Source organism: Lytechinus variegatus, chromosome 2, assembly GCF_018143015.1.
Source record: "Lytechinus variegatus isolate NC3 chromosome 2, Lvar_3.0, whole genome shotgun sequence".
Taxonomy (NCBI): domain Eukaryota; kingdom Metazoa; phylum Echinodermata; class Echinoidea; order Temnopleuroida; family Toxopneustidae; genus Lytechinus; species Lytechinus variegatus.
Genome location: NC_054741.1, coordinates 75,675,652 through 75,699,280, shown reverse-complemented (window position 1 = coordinate 75,699,280; position 23,629 = coordinate 75,675,652). Strand labels below are relative to the sequence as shown.

The window sequence follows — 23,629 nt, the reverse complement described above, 5'->3', positions numbered from 1 at the left end:
TCATTTTTTTGACAGGTAGAAAATAAGGCTCATTTAATTTACCAATGTGGTAAATGGGCCACGAACTGATTAAATAATTAGATCAGTTAATTGCCATTATTTTAAAGATCAAATTATATGATTACAATTTAGTCTACTTGCCTTTTGGAATCCCATCTTAGATTAGTCTATAATTGAAAATTCAGTGAAACTGAATAAGTATTTTTATTCTTATTAATCCACTGTGTTAAGTAAATTCATCTACCTCTTATGATGGGATTTAAAGATGTAAATAATTCAAGCAGAATGAGAGAGAAGCATCAATCTGATCCACTGTGACATTTTTTCATTTACAATAAAAGAAAACACATCTCACAAGAAATTATGAATTCATATTTGTCTTTAATATCATTTCCATGAAAAATTAGAATGTGTATATCATAGGTAAATTCATCTTTGGCACATCTGCTCTTGGTAGCCCCAAACTAATTTTTTTGGGGGTACAAAAGGTATTAAAAAAGGCACCAAGTGTAAATTGACTAATGCATTTCCAAATAATGATTACTGTTTCTGAAGACTGCGGTAAGAGTTCACATAAATCCCCACAGTACTAATTGTGCTGGTGAATCACTCAATGAAGTCGAGAACTAGCAGAACCTACTGAGCATACTTAGTTCTAGGCCCGGTTTGAAAGTCCATTTTTGATGCACGTGTACACGGCGTGTTTTTCGGTCGTGTACACGTTGTAAACACTGAGTGAGAGTGAGTTACGGTATTTTTTTCAGTGTTTCCTACATGTAGCCTAAGTCACGGTTTTAAAGCTTACCTGAGAAGTTAGAAGTATCAATCCAAAAAATTGGTGCAATTAAAAAGTTTACTCAGCTTAGCAGCGCATTAAATTAATAAAGAATGCAAAAGTAAATCAGTGCAGGGCCCTAGTTAGCGCCGACGTTCGTTGGATGCGCATTTTGCATACTGTACCGTACATGCATGCACAGATCGCTGCAGAATTAAGTGTAACTGAAGTTATCGATTGATTTTCATTATTTTATTGCCAATTTGAGGAGCGTGTGTTTGTAGGCTTGTAGCACATGTTTATGAGCGTATAACACGTAACTGGAGCAATGATCGCTGTCGCAATTGGTGATTCTCAAATTGGCTCTAAAAGTGATTGAAGAACGCTTTCGAGAGTCTCCAGTTACGTGTTATACGCTTATACACATGTGCTACAAGCCTACAAACACACGCTCCTCAAATTGGCAATAAAATAATGAAAATCAATCGATAACTTCAGTTACACTCAATTCTGCAGCGATCTGTGCATGCATGTACGGTACAGTATGCAAAATGCGCATCCAACGAACGTCGGCGCTAACTAGGGCCCTGCACTGACCGGAGCATACCCATTTCGTGTGGTACAAAAACTTGAGTCTCCAGAATAAATGTGGATTAAATCGGCGATTTTGGAAGTAAACTCACTCTAGGTTAATTGAAATATATTGACATATTAGTGATTAAAACATGTGCAGTGTCTGAGAACTAAGAATTAATGAATAATGTGAGGCTGTGAGCTTGTTCACTGACTTTACAGTCCCACGCAAGCTTTATGCAGATGCTACCGTGTACACGGTGATGGAATTTAGTACACGTGCACTGACTTGACCGTGCGTGTACACGTGTACCTGTGTACCCGAAACGGGCCTACTTAGTTCACATCTTCTTCAGATCGTTCTCTTACATCATCTGTGTGTCTGCATGAATGAGGTTATGATAAAGTGTTTGAATGTGTATTTGCGAGTGTGTTGTGTATGTGTATGTGAGTCCTCTGCCAAAAGGGATATCATTGCAAAGATAAATGGGGCAAAATATTGGGAATCTGCCAAACTTTCTTGTGGATCTGCATTCTCAATGGAGAATAATCTTTGTGATATTTGCAAAAATAGGAGGCAGTGGAAAGTCTGACCAAGAATGTCAGTCAATTCTCTGCTATATTTCGGGTGAGAAGAGAACTCAAACTCATTAGCTTTTACTAGCAATAACAGACAGATGCAAAATATAATTGCTGCTAAGCTTGGAATGGTGTAAATTTGTGCTGTCTTCCTGATACTCCACAGTACAATAACAAAGAAACCAAAATTTTGGTATCATTTGCAAATTTGTCCTAAAAGTCAACTTTAATGAAGAAATTCCCGGTTGATTAAGCATATTCCCAGCTGATACAGGTTTGAGGATTTCACTTCTTCAGCAATAAAGGAAGTCCTTATAGAAGGTCGGGTGACATTTTCTATAAATTACTCAAGGATGACAACTTGGAATCTTGCAAGACCTTCACACATGAAGTAAATAACATTACTTGATGATCATGCCTCTTTCTGGTCCAAGTCACGTTTGTCTGTTGGCCCATTCTCAAGACACACTAAAGTTATCTGTTCAGGCACTGAGCTCAATTTGCTATTAAGGATTAGTGAACAAGATCCAAGTCTAGATTTCATGTTACCGGAACCATGTTGGACTCATTTTGGAAGACAAACGTGATCTTATCCTTGGCTTCCAGAAGGTATTCATCCTAAACATGTAGAAAAAACAATACGGGAATTCATAAATTATAGATCTCAATCACCTTGCCATGAAAGAAAGAAGATGTAATGTTAATTAAATACATAAGGTAACATTAAACTCTGTGTTGTAAATAAAAAGGAGACATCAATGGAGAAAAAATATCAACTGTGTGAAGACACTTTCAAGATACCTGTGACCGAAAAAAAATCATAATTCAATTTATCTCCTAGGAAGTCTAATTGTAACTCATAAAATGTATGAAAAAAAGATGGGATGGCGATTCTGGTCACTACATTTTTCAAAACTTTTTCAAGGCCTCATTCTACATTATATTCCACATAGGAATTATGTTGTGCAATTAAAAAAAAAACTTAAATAAACTTTAAATAGAAATTTACAGTCTTTCCCAAGCGTTGCTTTCAAGAAATGGCCACATTCAAATTGCCGGGGGGGGGGGGGTAGATTTCCCCATTACCTTTACCTGACAGGAATTAATTACTAAAAAATGCAATGAATTCATTACTAAAAATATATTACCTGAAAATCTTGTGGGAGTGGCGCAGGAAAGTGTTGCCATTCATTCAAATCACCCATTGACAAGTTTTTCTGTAAGATACAATCAAAGATTGAAATACATTTTCAAATTCAAAATTTATGAATGCAAAGAAATATTATGATGGTAATGATGATCATGAGCAGATGATGGTGATGACAGTGATGATGATGTTGCTGGTGATAACAGAGCTGCCAAGTAGTACTGATTTTCGGTATTAAGTACTGAAAATAGAGAAGAATACTGATGGTTTCATGCAAAATACTGATTTCTTAAGTTTTAGTTTATGTGATGTCCTTTGGTATTCCTGTGAAAATACTAATTTCCCACCAAAATACTGATTTTCAGCCTTGAAATTACTGATATGTTCTTGTTCAGGTTGGCAGCTCTGTGATAATGACGTGAATGAAAATGATGAAAATAGAGAATATGATTACGGCATTATTTAAGGAAATGAAGATAGTAGTAGATAATATTTAAGCAAATGAACTTGACAATTTAAGAGTAGATACCTGGCAATACTCTACCTTTGATACTATTGGCTGGGGTCTTCCAAGCTGGCAGGGTCTTTGTGGCTCTTTCTGAACATCTTCAGCTGCTTCCACACTTGAGGAAGGTTCATTGGAATTGGAACAGTCACAGCCCAACATGTCATGTGTTATGCATGAGCTACCTTCATGCAGTGTGAACAGGTCCTGTGATTCAACATAATAATGAAAATAGGTTATTAATTAAAGAAAATAAGATTTCATAAAGCTGAGTACGTGAATTCAGGATAATAAAAAACAAATTGGGGTAGGTAAGTCATATTAGATTCCTAACTAGTTGACAAATGCTTGGTTGATTTGCCCAAGAAGCGCGCATAAGTTACGAGGAATCCCCTGCTAGTTGTTGAGGTACAACAATAAAAATGCATGAGGAATAAAAAATAAGGGAAAAAAAGTTTCCGAAACAGAAAATCTTTAAAAAAAAGAAGGGGGGGGGGTAGGGGGTAACATAGATCTTGGTCTAACTAAAAGTCTTGCTAAAGTGTCAATGCATAATGTGAAATCTCATAACATGGGAAATAACTTCCCTTGAGCATGGTCTGAACATTGTTGGGATGCATTACATAACATGGAATTTGTAATTTCAGTACGATTTCTACTCATTTCTAATCTTTTGTGAAACATCCACCAGAGCCCCATCTCAAAAAGAGTTGACTTACTCTGAGGTCTTCAAAAGAGAACTTGACGGAGCCTCCTTGTCCTTTAGCATCTACCACAGCTCCACTAAGACTCTGCTTGCTAATCTGACGTTGATAGATCTTCTCTTCAATAGTACCCTGTTCGAAGAAAATAGATTCATGTATGTAACTTTACTCCACCATATTCCCTACATATACAATCCTACTCTGACCACAAAACACTTCTCCCAAACATAATGACATTCCAATATTCTGGTATCCCTATGAGTCAACACCTTGATATCCTGAGCCCGAGGAATTCAACCCACCTTTACATTAAAACCCCCGCAAGATACCACTAAAACTAGCATTTTGGAATGTCTACTTTCTGATACCACAACAGTTTAACCTGAACGTCTTGACACCCTTAGGTTTCAACAACACTAGGATCTTGGTGTTCTAATGTCTATGAATCTGACACACCCATTTTCTAACATCCTACTGCCCTACCATCCCCTAGCCTTTACAAAGGAAACCTAAATGTAATGTGGGAGCTACATGAGATAAAAATTCAAAGTCACTTACAGCTGTAATCAGTCGATAGATGTGAACAGTCTTCTTTTGCCCATCTCGCCAAACCCTAGCCATTGCCTGATATTAAAAGATGTGGGAAAGATTAATCATTGCTTTTCATTAAACAACCATATCAGTAACAGTAATACAAACATTATAACAAAATTATGCTTGATTCAAGAATGCATTAATGTACATCCAACAGAGGTAAATTAACAATAGTTAAAGGTCAAGTCCACCTCAGAAAAATGTTGATTTGAATCAATAGAGAAAAATCAGACAAGCACAATGCTGAAAATTTCATCAAAATCGGATGTAAAATAAGAAAGTTATGACATTTCAAAGTTTCCCTTATTTTCAACAAAATAGTTATATGAACGAGCCAGTTACATCCAAATGAGAGAGTCGATGATGTCACTCACTCACTATTTCTTTTGTTTGTTTTGTTTGAATTATACAATATTTCAATTTTTACGAATTTGACGATTAGGACCTCCTTGCCTGAAGCACAAACTGTTAAAATAATGGAATTCCACGTGATCAAGGAGGAATGAAACTTTATTTCACATGACAATGATGAGAAAATGACAATATTTCATATAATAAAATACAAAAGAAATAGTGAGTGATGTCTCTCATTTTGATGTAACTGGCTCGTTCATATATGTATTGGCATAATGACATAATTCAGTAGTCAATAGGATAAGTGATCTATCGAGTGTTGTCTGTAGGTTTCACCATGCCCCATTGTTTACAATGTGATATACCTGAAGATCATTTGCAGGATTCCAGTCAATGTCATAAAGAAGAAGCCTGGAAGCACCGACCAGGTTCAGACCAACTCCACCAGCTTTAGAGCTTAGCAGGAAGATGGCTAAGATAAGAGCAATAATATGAAAGAATTCATCATTTAAAGTACCTTGACCCTACCGTTCTTGGAGCCCATGGCCCTAACCACACCACCTTTAGATCTTAGAAGAAATATACCAGGGATAAGAAGAGTAATATGAACATAACCATCATGTAAATGTACCTTAGCAAATGTATGGATGATTATTTTTTTGCTGCCGCTTTTAGCAGAAATCGCACTTGACATATTTTCTCTTCTTTTCCTCTACTCTACATAGACAAAACAACAAGGAAATATGTGCAATACTACAAAAAGTGCAGAAAATGGAACCAAATGTTTATAAAGTACCTAATAGCAGTACAATTAAAGGAATGAGAGGCACCCATCTGGTTCACATTAACCACTGATAATTTGGATAGCAAGAAATAAGACAAAATATCAGGATGAAACTCATCGCTCAAAAGCACAATCTGATTCATGACAATGTATTGAACAATTATTTCTTTTTTTTTAAAATAAATTCAATGCAAAGAAAGTGTTATCATATCTATGCAGTGGGAGAAAATGATTAAGAAATCAAATAAATAAACTCAAAGGAACATACATGTGTAAGGGTTATTCATAATAAAAAATCATTATTACAGTATGTTTTAAGTGAGACTTACTTTCTTTGGCATAGCTGCTGTTGAAATGCTCTACTATTGATTGTCGCTTAGCAGTTGGTGTAGAGCCATCCAACCTGCAGAACTTATATCCCTCAAGATTACACAATGCTTGGAGTATATCAAGTGTCTGAAAAACACAGAGAAACACTTATGATCATAAGATATTATAAGAAAAGACATTTACAGGGTAGAAGTTTTAAAAGAACAACCCATTAAGACTCAAAAAACATTCTTCACAAGACACGATCACAATTTTTAGTACGTCATACCCGAAGCAACCATTGATTCAATCAACTTCTCATTGTATCCCAGAATGAGAAGGGTCTGGAACAACCTACCTCGAGAATCAGTCAATACTGAAGGATTATCCAATGTAAACAAGATTTCCGTCACTGCCATTAGAGAGATACAGCTAATTGTAGCTTCCTCTTGTGACTTTAAGCACCTTGGATTGGTTTTTACTTGCACTTTGAATTGCACATTTTGACTGGATATTAAACTAGCTCCAAAATCTACCCATAACCATTGTTGTACTTTAAGACACTCCTTTTGGTGGCTCACCTCATCAACTACATGTATTCAGCAAAAAAGACTTTCTGCTCCTAAATCATTGTAAGGAAGACATGACAGACATAACAAGTAGTAGTTTAAGGAATTGATCCCTGCCTAGTACCATTCAATCTCATCTCAGATATAAATTCTGCAGATTATCAACTATTTACAGAGCAATGATTGAAGTACAGGTAAGTACTCAGAAAAAAAAACAGTACAGTTCCAAGAATTCATCTCCCTTGGTTTTTCTAGAACATTTTGCGATTGTAGGACATTATCAAACTCATTGACATTCAGTATAAGAAAAACATTTGTTGTTATGGTAAAAAAAACTTGCTCAGAATACTATGGCCCATGATGGAAATGGAAAAGACAAAGTTAAAAATAAGCCAGCGTTACCTGAGTGTAATTGGAAACAAGAACAAGTCTTTCCCTCCTGGTTGGATCAGCATGCATAGCTCTAAGTATATCGGATAGTACACTCAGCTTTCCACAATGGGCTAGCAATGGAGTGCCTTCGGAGTATTCGGCTGGGTAGATGGGCAGTAGACCCTTGTAAAGAGACTCCTAAAGAAAATAACACAGAAAGAGTTTTAAAGCATATCAGACACAACACTGTCAGCAGACTAATTCAATGTGACTCCTAAAGAAAAATAATATTCCAACAAATGAGGAAAGTTGCTTAGAATTTGGCATCTGCCTGCTGAGTTCAAATCATCTTAGTGATCACAAACTGTTTTCAATGAAAAAAAAACTTCCATCATATTCTGCATTTGAGAGTGAATTGTATTCTAATTAGTATGCTGGTCCAATCGGTAGAACTGTTACCCCAAGACAAAATTAAATAAATATGAGAGGAATTCTTTATAATGAATACAATATGATATAACAATGATAATGTAGAAATCATATAATAACTCCTTTGACAGGTCTAAATGTACCACTGTCAAGACAGGTAATTTATTTTATTTTTAACAACAACAGCAACAAAAGACACAATCATGTCATTTTCTTTGGAAAAAAGTTAATTCCTTTATCAGTCGACAGAAGAAAATAATATAATCCATGCAATAATTCAATTTTCTAGGGACAAGTTAAAATGACCATCCAATTTCTGTCCCCCCCCAGACAAAAAAAAAATATTTACAAGGGTAAGAATGTGAGTAAAGAGAAGGATAATGGATAGGAATCCTGACAGGTGACATACTGAAAGATTGACATAAAATGTAGATTTTAAAGAGAAACATAAAAAAGAGGCCGATATGATAGGGCTCTGATGAAAATGCTAAATTTAAATTGACAACAAAAACAGTTCTCACCTCCTCATCATCTAGCAACCAGCTATCTCCTCCTCTCATCTCCCCTGCATCATTTTCAGCCTTCTTACTAGCCTGGTAGAGCAGACTGGGATCATTGCAGAGTTTCTTGAGTGCTCCTATACAGACCAGATGAGGGGAGCCAGCTGATGCAGTGGGGGTGTATCCCCTAGATAGACAGGACCGGATGAGGGGTGAACGTAGAAGATGATGATAGAGTTGGAGCTGGAGGGAAGATGGCTGACAGAATACCACGGTCTCAACTGTGAATAGACAAATGTAAAGATTATATTGCATTTAAAGGATTCACAGTGAATAAAGGGTGTAGAATATTCAAACAACTGAAGGAGGCAGTATAGATCATAAGCGCCATAAAAATGGTCTTTAGTACAAAGAACAAATAATTTAGAGCAATGAATTTTTTTGTAGATGTAAGTTAATTCACCTTAACACTATTAATTGCATCAAAATATCTGGGGGGGGGGTTCTAGCAAAAATACATAAAAAAATAATTTATCTCATTTACCTTTTGGTGGGAGGTATTTGTTGTTGATCTCCTGTGTACGCCTAAGTACAAAAAGACTAGTCAACCTTGAAAGCTGAAAAGAAAAAAAAAAACCTGTTTGGTATTTCAAATGCGCCGCTTAAGAAACTAAAGGCCTGTGTTAATGAGTGTATAGGGCATCAAGACTTCGCATTCAGGAAGGTCCACTCGATATGCGCACACAGTTGAAGTGATTGCATGATATGGTAGGCATGTGAACAGAACCATGAATCAATAGAATACAATCACAGAGTAATACCAAAATACAGACAAAATGACAAATGCATCATAAGAATAGATTCATCCAATGAAAAAGCAAAATATAAGTCAGATTTATGTTTTCCATCACATTAATTACTGTTTGCAATAAATGTTTCACACCAATATACTTAGAAAATGTATAACTTTCAGTAAATTGGAGTCAACGTTGTCACTGAATTAACCATCCTGCTATTAAAATTCACATGGTTTTAGGCAAGCCAATAATGTGACCCCCAAATCTTCTCAGGGAACTTTTTTTGTAGATCAGAATGAAAAAAATATCAACTCTTCAATCTCCCCCCCCAATTTCTCTGAGAAGAAGGTAGTCACAAAATCTGAGCAAAGTAGGCCTTTCTAATTGCAAAATTGCAAAGTGTTGATGCCCTCTACGTTCATTTACCTAGCTGTCATTGTTCCTGTTTAATCTGATTGTGAATTTAAAGATAAGAATCACAAGTAATTAACGTCTAGGAAGCTGCTACTATAGATAGTTTCCAAGCATCATATCAACTGTGTTTGATCGCCTTAAGTGCATAAAGATTATCAACTAATGATTGGTAAAGTATACCTCAGTAGCTCTAGCAGCTCCTAGTTTCTTCTCATCTTTAGTGGCACTGGGTTGATTGGATCTCAAGATAGGTTCCTCATACACACGATGAAATGATCCACTTGTACCTTTACGGCAAAAAATCAAGCAAATTAACAAAAATGAAAACACACTGATATATATATTCATATAAAATGGAAATAGTTTCTTACATATTTGAAAATATACATGCAGCTGGTTGGCTGACCACTGTGTGATACAATGGGCAATGAGTAAAATAAGTGTAATGGAGGGAGGGGGCGGTGGGTGGCGATATGTAGCCTTTAATAATTCAGTGTTACATTTTTGATATCTCCATGATGTGCATATTAAGCCTAGTCCTGTTCACAAGAGCTTATTTCAAGCAGATCACGCTAACATTCCCAAGGGTATAACAATGGGAATATGAGCAGACTCTATGTCTATGTAACGAGCAGCTGAAGACAGTTCATTCAAGAGAGGCATGAGGTCAATACTTGAGTGATCCTTCACAGCTTTGCTATCATGGGTGCATACAGGTGCTGTATTGACTTTCTTAGTTTTATTTTGTTCATCTCTGGGTCTACAGGTATATTATACTTTATCATCATAATCATCATCATCATCATCATCAATCTCATCATTATCATCACATCACTATAATCATCATCATCAGTCTCATCATCAAAATCATCATCATCATCATCTTCATCAGTATAATCAATTCAATTTAATGAACACCACCCCTAATTACCATACTTTCATTTCAAATGTTTATCAACTTACCCAAAACTCCTGGATTGCAAAATTCTACAATGGAATAGAATTCTTGTAAATCATTCTAAAATACAAGAAAAATAAAAATAAGACATAAAGTTAAAATTAGCTAAACAAGGATAATGTTCACAGTCCATTCAGCATATATTCTTCCTTTTCCTTAACCCATGAGAAATGCACTTTTTCAATTCCATTGCATGTGTTTTAGATGGGAAAAAAAAAATGAGTGAACACAAAGAATTACCAAGGGAAACTAGAAATATCACTAGGCCTAAAGGTAATTGATATGCGAGGAACATTATATGCAGTTACCATGGTAACACAGTACTTGACACTTATAGAAAATGTGTGAAGCACATCCTCACTCCAAGACCAATGTGCGTGCCAAGTGTCATGAGCATTTGGCAGAAAAGCAGGAAGTTGATTGGGCAGTATGATATGCAATAGATTTCCCAGTGATACAATTATTTTTTAAATGAAATTCCAAGCTACTATATGTTGTGTCTTTTAGCGGGAAATCAACTCGGCAATTTTTCGCTTGTAATAATCTAATTTCTACTGTGACAAAATAACAGGAATGGGTAAATCCACTGTGGAATCTGTATACATTTACGCTGATTTACGCAACTTTTTGCAAGGTACTCAATACGAACATGAATGAAAATATTTTCATCTTTGATAAGTGTTACAAAGCCTAAACAATTTGTTTTAATGTGAAAGGATCTCACCTGTATAGGAGTGCCTGTTAACAAGATTCTTCTCCTGACCGCGAGGCTAGATAGGAGCTGTGGATGTATAGGAAAAAATTAATTACACTCAAACAATCCATTTAAATTTTTGTTGATACCATTGCTTCCAAAACAATTTTACAAAGAGAAGGATACCAAGATTCCAATTCGTTAGATTTAGATCACTTTTATGTTTGCAAAGAGGCAATTTGTTTTGATGGTAGCACTACATGTAAAGTACATACATGTTAGAAAATAAATACCAAGATTCTATAATTTGGCAAAGTGATTTCAATTTTGCATTTTTTTGTTGTGGGGTGGGGAAGGTCAACAGAAGAGAAAAGAATTGTATTGGGAATGGCCTTTACACAGTTATAACTTTTATGGGGGAAGCCTATTAATGAATAACAACATGAAACGATAAAAAAGTGATAATTTCTCCAAATAGTCAACCATCATGGATGATTTCTGGTTGCACACTAATGCACAATTGGAAAAAACAAATTAAATGCGCCATGCACTTGTTTTACAAAAATTTAAAAAATGAGTTCTTACTGATGCAGTCTTGATAGTACTGTTTTTCAGCCTGTGCCCTTCATCACACACGACCAGGTCAAAGGTTATACCTCTGATGTCATCAGCGTAACGTACCATCATCTCATAGCTGATCACCATCACTGGAAACAAAGGACTCTTCTTGAACTCCTAAGTAAGGTCAAAGGTCAATACTTAAAATGACTTCAACACATTTATTTGCCTTATCTATTTTTTTCAATAGATAATATTAATACGTAGATGAAATGCATGTAGGAAGAGGATAAAGGTGAAAGGTTACTACTTCTATATCATCATTATTATAATTTTCATGTTTCCCTGCTTTGGATTCGTGGTGTAATAAGTAAATAATTTCCTCATTCATATGAGGATATTAAGATCCTATTTACCCAGTGGTGCCAATGTGAAAATTACACTAGTGGGTGAAAGAGAAGTGTATTCAACAACAAAGCTACATATAAAATACCATTTCTCTCCCTTAAAATCCAATATAAGAGGGTGCTTCTCCTGACAAGGGACAAGCAAAGTCAACCACGCTAAGTCCTTTGAATCTAGTTATACCCCCGACAGTATGCTTAAATCAAGTTAATAGCTTCTGCATTTAATTGCCACCAATAAACTTGAGGCAATAAACAAGTGCAAGGCCATTAATCCATGTGTGCATCTTTAGCATTAATTGAAGTTTGGAGAAATCTTGGCTTTGACTGATACAGCTTTGGTCAACAGAGCAATAAAGTAAAAAAAAAAAGTCATTAAGAAACACAAATTACCCCCTAACCTAAAGGAGGGTTTTAAGCATATGAAGTGCTTTTAGCAATCTCCATGCAAATTTCAGAATATTGCACCTGCTTCCCTAATAAAACATGCTGAATGCTAGCAAAATGAGGGGAAAATGAAGTGTATTTCATTTCCTGGCTTCATAAGTGCTTGCAATATGAATTCACAGAAAAAGAGTATACCGATAAATGACTCGTTTTGTTATGAGTCAATTTAATTTTTTAATCATTTATACTGCACATGGAAGGCATCTTATCTTAAACATTTTGGAAAACTAAAATGGTTAAAAAGGGATATTTGTTTGTCACATAATGGATGGCTGACCTTCAAGTCCTTTGAATTTTTAAAAGTCACTGCTGATTCTTACTTCTCATGTCACTATATACAGTATTAAAATATTGGTTGGTGTTGTTGGTAATTTTTTTTTTACCTGATTGCTAAGAAAGAATGAATGTTTGTAAGCAAGCAACCAGAGGACCGACGGCTTAAGGTCCTCTCTTACATACTCTTATTCATAACTTAAATGTGGAAATAAGTAGATCCAATTATCTATCAAGAATTAATTTGATATACCATAGTAATTCTACTCTTATATTTGCTTTCATTAATAGATTAATAATAGTTTTCTAGTTTAATGCATTTATATTTTTTGTTCGATGTTCAGTAGTCTGTTGCTCTTAATTTTCATCTATGATTATGTTGTAATTTTTGTAAACATGTTCATTTTGGGCCTTAGAAGTTTCTATCATGTATCTATGTTTTAAACCAAATAAAAACAAAATAAAGAAAATAAAGAAAAACTTCCAATGCTCATTATACTCCTGCAAACAGGCATGAGCTTAATGAAAAAGATGTGTACTTGAGGTTGCAAGCCATCCATGAGGACGATCATTTCCTAGGGGAAGGGAATAAATTGTGATGAACAGAAACAAGAAGAAATTACCTCCACTTTCTTCTCACTACTAACAGGGAAAACTGATATTCTCTCTGAGCCAAGCCACTTCCTGAACTCCCTGCACCAGTTCTGAATTTAAAAAAATATTTTTTGAAGAAAAGATATATGATTATAATCTGAAACACAAAAGGAACCAGAAGACAAAAGGGAACTTTTCAAGAGTCAAATGAAACACATGTATGGTATTGTCTTCATTTGAAGCTAAAATGGTTCTATTAGTATTTTTAAAGTACTCTTTTGTACCAAATGTTTTCATTTCAATTTGTCGATACTTATATTATAAAACAAAGGGATTTTTCATTGTAGGTTTAGCGCTTACCAAACGTTTAGGGATATCCATCTCAAAGCATAGATTCCAGTCTCCTTTATTCAATGTTTGTTACTATGTGTAATGAATATTTTCAAAATTAGAATGGATCGACAATCAGAAAACCCCAATCACACAATGAATTAAAAATGCATACCTTGACGAGACTTCCTGGTGTAACTATCAAAACCCTCTTGATAATTGGTTTCCCTCCATATGGACCTTGCTTGAATAAAGTCCTGAAAATAAAGTTAACAACACTTAACTATTATACTACTTATTTCAGCTGAGGAAGGTACTTGTAAATGAATGTTCATGAAGATATATGTCTTAATTTGTTTTTCAATAGTCTGTCAAGATTTTACTTCTTCTCACTCTATGTTCTAATCAGGAGTTAAATTATTTTTCATAAGTTAAAAGGTATCATAGGGATGCCAGTTGGAATTGATTAGAGGGCCTGAAAATCCCCTAGAATACAATATTTTGTACACAAAAATGCTAAAACTATGGCCTAAAAATGAATTACCAGAGCCCGAATTCAGGCTTTTGCCTGAAAACTGGCATCCCTGGTATCATCAATCTCTCAAACAAATTACAATAACTTACACTTTGAACAGAATACGGATGTATTCTGAATGCTAATATCTGTATTCTTTCTAAAATACTTTTTTTAGTCAAACATGCAAAATATGAAAATACTTACCTGATTTTCTTATTTACGAGATAACTCATACATCTACTTGATTTGCTAGTTCAGCCCTCTGGACTGCCATACCCGAATAGAACTCCCAAGGATTTAAAAAGCGCGAGCGCGCCCTCTCCCGTTCAGGCTTACTACCCATGATCACCGCGCAATTAGCGTCCATCTTCCTCACCTTTCGCAAGCCCATACGTTGAAACATGTTGCTACGCAAGGCGGAGGGTCGGTGGGAGGGTATCAAGTAGATGTATGAGTTATCTCGTAAATAAGAAAATCAGGTAAGTATTTTCATAATTTACTTCAATAACTCCATACATCTACTTGATTTGCTAGACCAGCACGGACTCAAACCGTAGGGAGGCATGTTTTCAATTGTAAGCCTAAGAAAATTTAAAAGAAAAAACAAAAACAACGAAATTTAGGGAGAGGGGGAAAAAGCCGCAGCTGCTTTAAGCGCCGAAGCAGCAAATCTCGCCTCGCTGGACGGAATGTCCTCGAGAGGAATGCCCTGTATACTCAGGAATACTAAGTATCATGGGCCCTCGGCCTAGTGTCAGGAGAACAACATCACCTGCTGACTAGAGCGTAAGAATTGAAATTTGTTGAAAATTTCAACAAGAATCGTGATCGGAAAACTGAAGCTTTTAAGGCTCAGTAAGTGATCAATCGACCAATCTGAGAAGGCGAGATATCTCAGAACCCCTACCGAAATTTAAGCGTGCCGCTTGCTAGTAACTAGCATGCGACTAGCAGGGCACTCGCTTAATAAGCGAGTGCATGCTAGCGAACAGTCCCTGCTCGCTAAAAGATCGCTTAACTATTACTCTGCACGCATATCACACGCTTATTAAGCTAACCGCATGCTAGTTACTAGCATGCCGCAAGCTTGCGCAAGCTAGTCGCACGCTTCCCGCAAGCTTGGAAATTTCTGTAGGGGAAGCCTCCGCGTGGGAGAAAGCGCCCAGAATTCGATATCTGTCTCAAATGCGTGAGGGCAGAAATCTGCAGAATTCTGATAGAGAGCTGTGGTAAAAAGTTACTAGCGGTCCGAAGGGGACCAGGAACGACGGAGAGTAGGGATTTAGGAAGAAAACCACTCGTAAGGCAGACAAGGGTCGAGAAAGCGACTGAGTGCCATCCTGTTAATAAGGAATGCCGCGGACATGTTGCCTATGTAGAATAGAGCAGTCTGGTCAAAACAGCTCAACCGGGCGTGTCAGGGATACAGCGCGGTACACATCACGACAAAAGTGTGTTAGACCGAGTGATCGAGAGAGAACTCAGGATCCCCTTTCTCCCATACTGATTGAAGCACCCATCTGAGGGTGCAGTGCCCGCGGTGGAAGAGGTGGCTTGGCTCAAGCCACCATCGCCGAGAGAGCCCGTGAGGCTAGGCTGCGATGGCTGTCCGCTGGGCGGGGGAATCCCTAGCAGCAGCAAGTGTACGCCAGAGGGAGCTGGCGAAAAAAAATCTGTCACGATATTACGTGTAAACGACCATCAAGAGATGCTCTAAACGAACAGACATCGCCAGATATGATACCTCAACCGTTACATTCCCAACGGAATCGAATGAGGTAGCAACGGCCCTGTCCTATCAAGTTAGGGACGGAAACTGGCTAAGAGTGTCGAAGTCCTCGCTTGAAGAAACAAGCGAAGGAGACTTGAGGAAGTAATCACAAAATTTCCATCAGTCTGCGGTGAGAACCAGTTGTTTATGAAAACAGTCACAAGGCCTGTTTCTCAGGTGATCGTAAGAGCGAGCACCGCCGGCGCCGGTTGCGGCAGCGTGGAACAGTCCGATATCGGTAAGATTAGGAGCTCCAAAAAGCTGCGGGGGGGGCGGCAAAAATGACGCCCTAAGCAGCGGGGGATGAGAATCTAAATTTCTAAAAGAAGAACTCCAGTGAAGTAAATCACTTACATGGAGAGGCTCATCCACAGTCGGCCCGAGAGAAGGCGGGTCGTAGTGATCGTGGTTAGGAAGGCATAAGCATACATCCATCCACTGTTACATCATCCTCGGTCGTGCGGTGACCTTGGCCACATGCCTTGCATGGAAGGAGGATGAAAGCAGCATGCGGGGCGACTCGAGTGTGCCGTGAAAAAATTTCTAAGAAAGAAGCCGATTCGACTAACGGGCACGGTAAAGACATCCACCGTAGACCACTCCGCACAAGGAGGGAGCGGCGGAGACGCCCGCAAGATTGACCCACATAGAGGGCAGTCTATAAGATAGACAGTTAGAGCTCGACCGATGGTCTGGCGGTGTACAGTTTGGTGTGAACTCGCCGACCCGGTACGGTGGGTGTGCCCAGAAAGTAGGCATAGAATGCCGACAGAGAATCCTGGGGCTTTAAACAAGTTTGAACGCGCGTACATAGCCAACAATCTCATGAGATGTACGGCGGTTACTTTCCTCCGAGATGATGTTTACCCAACCGGGAAAGACTCGGGGAACAGCTGTGAATGTCAACAGGAGGGATATCTAGCATATGAAAAGCTGATTCCTTCCACGTATTCGGTGCGGGTGCTGCCGGCGGTGTCCGGGGGGACGACCGGTGATGGCAGCTCGGGCAGGGTTCGTACGAGCCGCCCGAATACGAGACAAATAGGTTAACATAACCATAATGCACCGGGTGGTGAAGGCATAGCGATTATTAAGCACAGGAGAACTTTTAATCGCCGTGACATTCAGATCCGATATACATACTCATAAGCTCGGAGAGCTATGAGATAGTGAGACATACCGCTGAGCGGTGATGGTGCTCATATCAGAGTCGCCCTCTCTTCAGCGGCGATCGCTGGAGAACGGGTGTCTGTACTAGCCCTGACTCTGGCGTTGCAAGGGTAGGAGCTAAGTAAGACAGGGCACCCTTACTTTCGAATAGAAAGTGAGGTTCAGGCCAGAAAAGCGACGGTCCCGTCGCCTGGGCGGACGGTCCGCGGACGTGATAGGTTGTCCTCTCAAAGCAGCCAAACATTCTCACGAGAGAAGTGCGGCATGCGGTATGTAAGAGATTCATACCTCCAATCTACGGGCCCGCTTAGGGGGAAGAATGGAGAGAGTTACCGCTGAAGGAGTCGTCGCCGTATGTGAGCTTGACGTAGAGGGCGAATTCGGGAGTACCTGCATAATAATCGCCCCCCCCCTGCCTCTGCCTTCTCGCTAGCCTCGAGAGGCTTGAAAATTTCGAGACGGCGGCGCCGGAGCCTGGCGCTTCCGGGCAGCAGCAGAGCGGGGGTGGGTTTACACCCACGGAGCTGGCGGCTTCCTCGTCGTAGGAGCCGCCTCGTCTAGAGCGACCCCGTCACTCTCCGAGACCCCCAATTCGGCCGATTGAGCTCGGAGCGCCTGAAGAGGCGGGGCGAGAAAATATGGACTCCCTTGCTTCATCAATACCCCCGCTCGGAGGGTAGATGTGAGGTAGATACTTGTCAAGCAGCGCCTGAGCGCTTACTGAAAAGTCGACCGCGGGATAGGGGTTGTCCTCGTAAAGGGAGTCTCGCTCTATGGACTGAACCGGGGGGTTGTCCAGTAAGCGCCGGGGTGGCCCCGCGTGTCGGCTGGGGCACGTGCTCTGAGATCGACGAAAATGCTGGAAAGCACACGCGATCTTGGGGCACCCGGTTAGTCGGTGCACTGGCTGGCGATTTAACAGAATCGCTCGAGGATTTCCCGGGTGTCTGGTGGTTATTGCCCACTTGTCTCGCTTGATGCTCAGGGGCATCAGCGGGGTGAGTAGACGTCGAGGGTGGGGTGAACCCGCACTACTCGAAAGCAGAATGTAGCAGCATGAATAGCTGTAACATCTGACCACCGACACAAGGGTCTGAAGGAGGGACGCCCATGGCAACAGGGCTGGCCGGCCTCACCTTCGACCTCTTCTTCTCCGCGGCCTCCGCCGGTGTGGCCGGGGCAGAAGAAGGCACAAGAGGCACGGGTGATTTCTTACGATTTGCCGCCCCTGGCAGGGCGGCCGTCAACAACGAAACTTCACCCGGATCTGACGGGGTCAGATTGTGGTCACAGTCTGATGTGTGACGCCTCTCGCGGTAGCAGAATGTAGCAGCATGAATAGCTGTAACATCTGACCACCGACACAAGGGTCTGAAGAAGGAACGCCCATGGCAGCAGGGCTGGCCAACCTCTCCTTCGACCTCTTCTTCTTCTTCTCTTTCTGCGGGCTCCGCCGGCGTGGCCGGGGCAGAAGAAGGCATGAGAGGCACGGGTGATTTCTTACGATTTGCCGCCCCTGGCAGGGCGGCCGCCGACAATGAAACTTCACCCGAATCTGACGGGGTCAGATTGTGGTCACAGCCCGATGTGTGACGCCTCTCGCAGTAGCAGAATATAGCAGCATAACATGTATGACTGTAACATCTGGCCACCGATAAGAGGGTCTGAAGGAGGAATGCCCATGGCAACAGGGCTGGCCGACCTCTCCTTCGACCTCTTCTTCTTCTTCTTATTTTGCGGGCTCCGCCGGCGTGGCCGGAGCAGAAGAAGGCACAAGAGGCACGGGTGATCTCTTACGATTTGCCGCCCCTGGCAGGGCGGCCGCCAACAACGAAACTTCACCCGAATCTGACGGGGTCAGATTGTGGTCACGATCAGATTGTGGTTACAGTCTGTGTGACGCCTCTCGCGGTCAGGGGCTGGGCGATCTCTCCCGATGCTGTCAACGGAGGACGACTTATACGGCAGAGATCCTGACCTGTGCCGGGGGAGAGAACCGCACTCTCCCTCCGGACTTCTGGTGACCCGGTAGCCGGTGGGTCGCATAGACCTATGGGTGCTGCGGCGGCAGGACCTAGTTTAGGCTTGGAAGCCTTGGATACCACTTTTTCCGAGGCCGAGACTGTGGTGCCACGGTCTCGGCCTTCCTTCTCTTAGCATCCGACCGCAAATTCGGAATGCTGATCGACGCACCCTCATACTCACCGCCGCTGGGCGCTCACCGCGGCGTCCCTCCTGCTCGCCTGGAGGCGGCCGACTTCTGTAACTTGCAATCGGGACGGTCCCCGTGGAGGGCACCAGGTCCTCTGGGGCTGTGTTAGTCCCATTCAAAGATACCTCTCTCTACCCTGAAAAAGGAAAAACAAGAATTTTTCTTTTTCTTTTTTTTACAAAGATCTCGCTTAGATTAAAAGTGGAGACCGGAGTGGTCTTTCCCTCCTCCTAAAAGGAGTTTGTTTGAGCAAACAGAACAAAACAAGAGGGGAGGGGTAGGGAGGAAGAAGAACCTAAGAATAGTTTAGGTATCTGCCTGTAAGAAAATAAAAAGGAGGTCGGAGACTTTGAAAAAAGAAACTCCTACAAGGTTCCCCTACTATATTCTCTTTTTTTGTGCCCGAAGGAAAAATTCGAAACAAAAATTCAAAAATGAATGCAAGTTCAGAAGAGAACGAAGTTTCCACCTGCGAAGAAACACAAAAACAAGCATTTCAGAGCAGGAAGAAAAGGGATTGAGAGACAAATAATTCCAGATAAGAGAAATTTTACGATAATTTCCAAGAGGAAAAAAAAAAGTAACCTCCTGTGGAAAGGTAAAGAAATTCAGAACAGGAGGAAGGAGGAACGTCTCTAGTAACGATTCCAAGAGGAAGAACGACCCAGTAAATCCTCAAAGGGAATCGTAGAGCCCGCCTGTCGAAATAAAAAAATATATAAGACTAGGAGGGAAGAGGGAATTGAACGAAGAAAACAATTCCGGGACAGGTCAAAAAAATTTCTAACAGGAAGGAGACCCCACCTGTAAAGAACAAAAAATTTTTTTTTTTTTTTTTTAGGGGGGATTGAATAACCGAACAATCATCAGGTATAATTGCGTAAGCCGAATTAAACAATCCCCGAAGCGTCTGTGAATAAAATATTAATCAAGAATTTTATTCAGAACAGAAAGGAAAAGGAATTGAGCTTTAGGATGCGCCTGTGAATAAAATATCAATCAAGAAATTTATTCAGAACAGAAGGAAAAGGAATTGAGCTTTAAGATTCGCCTGTGAATAAAATATCAATCAAGAAATTTATTCAGAACAAAAGGAAAAAGGAATTGAGCTTTAAGATCCGCCTGTGAATAAAATATCAATTAAGAAATTTATTCAGAACAGAAAGGAAAGAGAATTGAAGAATTAATCAATCAATAATCAATCGAAAATCTTAATAAATCAATTCCAGAAAGCAAGGAAGGAACAGAGTTGAAGATCCCAACCTGCAAAAAGAAATAACAATAACACCCTCGACAACAAAGTGTAGAGGCTGTCTAGAATTTAATTCAAAAACGGCACCAAAAGCCACCACGCTTTGAACGTGAAGAACAATAACCATGACAGGTGGTGAAGGCTTGCTGCCACGTAGGCAGGCCAAGCCCGGTGCCTCGCGAACGCGCTAGCGATGCGGCGCGACGAGAACTCAAACGTTAGAAAAACAATTTAAGTGTCACCAAAAACACGTCTAAAAAGTCACGCCAAGTGTAAATTCTGAACACAATCTTACACACAAATGGAAAGATTGAAATTAAAAGGGAGAATGCACCACAGATAAGCGAAAATAATATACCAAAGCTCAAAAAGATTTGAGCTCTTAGGAGACTTATCTGAGCACGTCTTGACAGGTGGCTTGCCGAAAGCAAAAGAGGAAGATGGACGCTAATTGCGCGGTGATCATGGGTAGTAAGCCTGAACGGGAGAGGGCGCGCTCGCGCTTTTTAAATCCTTGGGAGTTCTATTCGGGTATGGCAGTCCAGAGGGCTGAACTAGCAAATCAAGTAGATGTATGGAGTTATTGAAGTAAATAAGTGATTAGTCTAAGTATTTTGAGGTTCTCACAGACACTCATATTTTATGCAGTAGTTTTTGCCTTCAACTCACCATATGAGGGTAATGCATTGCAATGTCTTCCCAAGACCCATTTCATCGCTAAAAGAAAAGGATTAACATATATGATTTTTTTTTAGTATATAAAAGAAACATAAGGACATCTTCAGTAAAGAGATGTAAAGATGTACTTTTCAGTAAAGAGATTGTACTTTTCATCTCATGTTACATTCAACCAAGCTTTAACACTCAATTACTTTGATATATTTGTCAATTCTTGTCTCTACTCACCATGATTTATCTCAAAAGGGAGAACAGAAATGACAGTGTGATATATATCAAATCTGAGGCAAGTACCCCAAAAAAAGCAATGTAATATATTCATAAAGAATATCTTCATACAAAAATAAAAATGAATATTTTTTTTCAGTCAAATTCCAAATGAGCATCAATGGTAATTACTTCAAATCTTATAGTAGAAAATTGAAATTTCCAATGCAAAAACTTTTATGAAGTATGCTTACGCCAGAATAGCCCCATTGCCCTGATACTGTCTCAATCCCATAATGCACTCATACAGGAAGAGGACCCCTTGTCGTTGATGTGGTCTGAGTTTTGAAGAAAGGTGAGGATCAACCACCACATCGATGACAGACTCATTTCGCTGGTTGTTTTGCCATTGATGTGATGAAGGTGGGCGTGGCATAACCAATGCATCAGGGTGGGTGGGGTCATAGAGGGGCTTTGCTACTCTTGGTTGAGCAATCTAATTATAGGAGGTGAATATGTATAATTTAGACCAGGATTAAAACACAGTTCAACACAGATTAATAATGCAAATATTTTTATCAAGGAGCAATTAAACTTTGAAATCAACAACAAATTTATCCATCCCTGACTATAGGAAGATCAATTATCAGTTCACATACGAGAAACATAAGCATTTGTTTACTAAATCATATTTCATCATTATGCCATGCCATAATCATGGGCCTACATACTATATACCTTCCATCTCTTCAGTCACCCCCACCTCTTTCCAAAACTAGCCATAAAAGGAAGTGATTGAACACATAACTTTGTAATACTTGAATCTCAGCCATGAAATACTCCCAATAGTGCATTGTTATACTGATTGTGTTTATTTTCAAACAATCATCATGCCTTATTTAAGCTTGAGAGCATGGTAATACATGAATTTAACATCTTCTTGTGTTTATTTAACTAAATACTCTTACTTTTATTTGCATAGCAGCAGAACTGCCAGTCCCTGTCTTCTGTGGGTTGGCAAAAGGTTTGGAAGGATGAACTGCTACAGTTGCAGAGACATTGGAAGTTGTTGATGAACCTGATTGGAAACATTTCCCTGTGGTCCAGTCTTCTTCTGATATACTTCCCATTACCTACAACAATCAAGAATGTCAAAGGAAAAAAAAGAAGCTAGATTTGGTCTGTGTTCTGTGGTGGTCCTGAAATATCACAGGTCATATCATATGGAATATCATGACTACTGACTGTCAATTTGATGGACTTACTGGAAAGTTTATGGTTTGAGTTTTGAACAGTAAATTCATGGTAAATTCATCAAATTTGAAGTGAGTAGACACAATCTTTGATATTACTAGTACCATATGGAATAGTAAACTCTAGTTGGTACATCAGTCTCTTCAGTGTTCATTGAGTATCATTAAAAAAAAAGATCCATGTTCTTTTGGTTTATATTGAGCAAAATAAGACTGAAACCCAGTCAAGAAAGAGGTGCAAATGAGAAGACATGGTCTGAAAAGGGACATTGCAGAGTTTCCTATACAAAAGAACAGATAGACTTAAAAAAAAATAGGGACACAGTAGTTGAAATGGGATATATATTTCACCAAATATCAGGAAGGTGTCGACCGCAGGTATGCCACACACTCTCAATTGGATAACCACCAGAAAACTCCCCGGGTTAACCTATACCCAGATGATAATGAGCTTCGTTTGCAAAGCATAGTCAAGTGTCTAAGTGGTTCTATATCCCATAATTCTTTGTTCCAATCCCATAATTCTTTGAGGTTTTAATAAAATGAGATGAGGTCACAAGACCACACTGCTACCTTCCATCTCACCTGTCCCTTTCAATTTCCCATCTCTAAACCACATCAATTACAGAATTTCATGCATTGTGTATATACGCACTTGCTTTTCTATGAATTAGAAACACACATAGATCCTATCTAATTTGCCACATGACAGACCAACAAGAACAAAGCTAAAATATATCAAATGCAAATTAAAAATACAAGCTCATAATGTTTTAAGAGGCAAGCTGTTACGACTCTCTCTTTTTTACGATACAATGCTTCTTAGTAAACAGAACCAAAGATAGTACTTTGATATTTCTTGTTTTTTAATCCACTAAGCCCGGGGGGGGGGGGGAACTTCCATTC

The 23,629-nt window shown here is 39.5% G+C and overlaps 1 protein-coding gene across 2 annotated transcripts; it reads right to left on the bottom strand.

Annotated features, from left to right (window-relative positions):
• Nucleotides 1–1,684: 1,684 nt before the first annotated feature.
• Nucleotides 1,685–22,607, bottom strand: LOC121409042 (DNA repair and recombination protein RAD54B-like). Of its 2 annotated transcripts, none has more exons than XM_041600828.1 (19): nucleotides 22,439–22,607; nucleotides 21,725–21,966; nucleotides 21,255–21,302; nucleotides 13,839–13,920; nucleotides 13,363–13,443; nucleotides 11,643–11,792; nucleotides 11,088–11,144; nucleotides 10,369–10,423; nucleotides 9,586–9,692; nucleotides 8,739–8,811; nucleotides 8,216–8,475; nucleotides 7,296–7,463; nucleotides 6,345–6,471; nucleotides 5,597–5,703; nucleotides 4,842–4,907; nucleotides 4,299–4,415; nucleotides 3,604–3,786; nucleotides 3,076–3,144; nucleotides 1,685–2,545 (listed from the first exon to the last, which is right to left on the bottom strand). In XM_041600828.1, exons 1-19 carry the CDS (start codon nucleotides 22,598–22,600, stop codon nucleotides 2,468–2,470), a joined length of 2,232 nt encoding a protein of 743 aa, XP_041456762.1. In that variant the 5' UTR covers nucleotides 22,601–22,607; the 3' UTR covers nucleotides 1,685–2,467. The 2 variants fall into 2 exon arrangements, with proteins under 2 accessions (XP_041456762.1, XP_041456763.1); XM_041600829.1 differs by having other exon boundaries at nucleotides 3,619–3,786.
• Between the last annotated feature and the right edge of the window lie 1,022 nt (nucleotides 22,608–23,629).

Excerpts from the sequence above, each read along its gene's own strand:
- LOC121409042 (XM_041600828.1), bottom strand. The coding sequence starts at position 22,600 with ATGGGAAGTATATCAGAAGAAGACTGGACCACAGGGAAATGTTTCCAA. Across the intron at positions 21,303-21,724 it reads GGCAATGGGGCTATTCTGGC|CGATGAAATGGGTCTTGGGA; the intron begins GTAAGCATACTT and ends CTTTTCTTTTAG. Across the intron at positions 10,424-11,087 it reads TAACAGGCACTCCTATACAG|AATGATTTACAAGAATTCTA; the intron begins GTGAGATCCTTT and ends CTTGTATTTTAG.